Source organism: Saccostrea echinata, unplaced genomic scaffold, assembly GCF_033153115.1.
Source record: "Saccostrea echinata isolate AGI-Se365-2 ecotype Australia unplaced genomic scaffold, CSIRO_AGI_Sech_v1 ptg000042l, whole genome shotgun sequence".
NCBI lineage: Eukaryota > Metazoa > Mollusca > Bivalvia > Ostreida > Ostreidae > Saccostrea > Saccostrea echinata.
This window is the reverse complement of record NW_026889791.1, coordinates 5,057,282-5,060,598: the sequence shown is the minus strand read 5'-3', so window position 1 is coordinate 5,060,598 and position 3,317 is coordinate 5,057,282. Positions and strand designations below refer to the sequence as shown.

Here is a 3,317-nt window from a genome sequence, read left to right as displayed (position 1 = left end):
TCAAGTGCTGTTGAGAATTAAATGTTCACATGGAGGAAAAGTTCCAAGAATGCATGTAATCGTGGAAACGTAAATCTGTAACTGGTGACTTCGAATTCAAGCTACGTAGCTTAATATAGTAATTGTACTGGAGCTGGTGAGAAGTGCATGTGTACATGATTAAAATGCGGGACATGGAGACAAGTCATTTGGATGAGACTGTATAAACCAAGGTTTGTCGCTGTAGGTGTTGGCACGTTAAAGATCCCTCTCTGCTCAATGGCCCTGAGTGCGAAGCATAGGTATAAATTTGCAACCCTCCATCGACAAGTGGTGGCATCTCCATATGAGTGAAAAATTTTCGAGAGGGACGTCAAACAACAAACAAAACATGGTTGAAAAGTACCTAGAATAATCATGGAAACGTAAATTTATTTCAATGATTATCTATCGATAAGAAGCTATTGTTTACATGATTGAATAAATTCCGTTATACTTATGCAAACATGCCACATAAACACTAAAGATTTTGTTTAATTTTCTTTTATTTCTTCTTCCCTTCATTGTTCGAAGTGGTGAAAGAAGAATTCTGAACCTGATTGCACACAACTCAACATTTACACTTCTGTAACACACAGAAAAACTAACCCACTCACCCACAAGCGCGTCACTGTATCCCCCCAAACTCCGTTGCGAGGGAATAATAACGATCTTTCTGTTTATTATCTGCTGACTCGATACTTGTAAAACTCAATATGCGACTTTTAAATCCCCATTGACGGTCGCAAATAACAGACGAGAAAACAGTTATTCCCTCAGTGAATTACATATTTATAGGATATTGATAAAAGGATTTTATTTTTCTTTCAGATATGCTGTTTGACAAGAAAGATCTCATGCCCTCTGGTCCATATCCAGGGTTCGATGAGACCAACAACTACTACACTCCCCGGAAGGCACCCAGAGTGAGGCCAGAAGCTGAAGAGTTTGCCAACAAAAATAAAGGTTCTCTCAATCTCTTTGGAAGTGGAACACCTAAACCTATTCCACAAACTTCAAGGAGTGAGACACGATGTCAGACGGAAGAAGGCAAGAGAAATCACGAACATGGAAAGAATGGCACTGTGTCTTGTCTTTTGAATGGATCAGCTACATCCCAGCCAGAATATGCTCTGTGTCCCAGAGTGAAACCAGAAGCGGAAAATATTGCTGAACACCATAAAGGAAAATCCACTAGTGAACTATTTAGTAATCATGGAAGGCTACCTGCTTCCGCTCGTAAAGAGCCGAGAGTTAAACCTGAAGCAACAGAAACTGCCAAGAAAAGTTCAGGAGAATTTATGCGTAACCTTATGCATGATCCCAGTAAAATCCCCCAATCAGGGAGAAAGGTACCGAGAGTAAAATCAGAGGCCTCTACAACAGCAAACAGGGAGGGTGCAGAGATGATGAAAAATTTACAAAGATTTGGTACTCCTTTGTCAAATCGCATGCCACCTCGTGTTAAACCTGAAGCAGAAGAAATTGCAGAGAAGCATCAAGGTGGGTGCATGAGCAGTATATTGCAGAAATATGGAAATAATCCATGTGATATACCTAATCCGCCAAGAGTCAAGCCAGAAGGGGAAGAAATTGCAAATTTGGACAAAGGAGGACGCATGGACAGACTGATGTATGAAGGCAGCAAAGCTCATCGGTCTCCACGTCTGCCACCTAGGGCAACTTCAAAGGAGGCAAAAGCCATTGTCCGAAAGAATCGAGGAACAATGCAGGCCATTTTATCTTCAACTGGAAGTCATATGCTTGTTCCCTCTGTGGGAAGATAGTTTTTTATTACTAATTATCCTCAACTCCCTAAAGTCATCTTTTAAAAAAAAAGTTTGGTTGCCCTCTTCGGACCGACTGGCTAAAATGGTCCGACTCAAAACTTTTTTTAACTTCCAGGAAGCAATTATTTTTCATGCCTTCTGGAAAAAAGTATTTTGAAAATTCAGCATTGATGTTGAAATTTTCTCGGAAAAAAAGTCCCACTTACCTACTGACCCAATTTTTTCATCCTGGGTAGGGAGAAAGCAAGCAAATATTACTTCAAAATTGGCATAAGCTTTGCAATTTTAAATGGACTTAATAACAAATTTTATCAAACATTGTACTGTAATTGTGTATGCCCAGGGCACCATTTAGCTTAGATGCAGAGTCCTACTGGAATTGCCCCCCTTCCCCTCCAGCTTATTTAAACAAATATCAATATCTGACCCAGTCATATACATGTTTTAATGCATGCATTTTTTTACCCATCAGATGTAATTGTAATGAGTCCAATTTTAGTCCTACCAAATGTTCTTACGATTACCATTAAAGAAGTAATGCAAAAAATCACCAAAAATAAGAAAGTACAAAAGCAGTTTTTTAAAATATATCTAATCCTTCACAGTATTTCCTGTTAACCACTACACATGTCAAGTCTCTTTACCTATAACCGGGACGCCTAAGCATACTCTTTTTGGGGTAACCCAAAAGCACTCCCCACGACATATCTAAAATAGTAGTAGCGTATTCTTTTGGTGGTTTTCATAAGTTTTTTAATAAAAAAAAATGTCTTAATGACTGAGGGAAAGCTAAGTTATGTAAACGTTTCTTTCTTCCTAGCCTACATTGTATATACAGCAGCATGTCAACTACAAGAAAATCACCCTGGGTACCGGTATTTGAACTTCTCTTATTAAAAAAAACCCTGCTTATCTTTCCTTAATACAATTTTAATTAAAAAAAAAGTTACCATTGATGGTCCTTCGTTTGTATGTAGGTACATGTATTACTTGATCTCTCGAATAAAAAGGGGGAAAAACGTATATATATATATATATATATATATATATATATATATATATATATATATATATATATATATATATATATATATATATATATATTTAAAAAAAAAGAAGAAAAAAATGACAACACAAGTTGTAAAACGAAGTGGCATACAGTATATATATATATATATATATATATATATATATATATATATATATATATATATATATATATATATATATATATATATATATTAGGGATGTCAAATCGGTCGATTTTTGATAATCGGTTACTCGGACGTTTTTCCGATCGAGTACCCGGGTACTCGGTAAAAAAATGTAAATACAAGTGTGTTAATTTTCTTGAGCCCCGTTAAGCTCTGTTTAACCCCAAAGCTGTTTTTATCATGTTTATAAATGTCTATAAACATAGACTCCAACGGAAATGATCATTTGGTACTAAATTTATTTATCAAATAAACACAAAAGACACAATTAATACATAAAAAATTAGAAATGGTT

The 3,317-nt window shown here is 35.9% G+C and overlaps 1 protein-coding gene across 1 annotated transcript; it reads left to right on the top strand.

Moving 5' to 3' along the window:
• The first annotated feature begins 848 nt into the window (after nucleotides 1-848).
• LOC133201092 (uncharacterized) lies at nucleotides 849-2,764 on the top strand. Its single transcript, XM_061336890.1, has one exon. It carries the CDS (start codon nucleotides 852-854, stop codon nucleotides 1,803-1,805), a length of 954 nt encoding a protein of 317 aa, XP_061192874.1. The 5' UTR covers nucleotides 849-851; the 3' UTR covers nucleotides 1,806-2,764.
• The last annotated feature ends 553 nt before the right edge of the window (nucleotides 2,765-3,317 follow it).

Excerpts from the sequence above, each read along its gene's own strand:
- LOC133201092 (XM_061336890.1), top strand. The coding sequence starts at position 852 with ATGCTGTTTGACAAGAAAGATCTCATGCCCTCTGGTCCATATCCAGGG.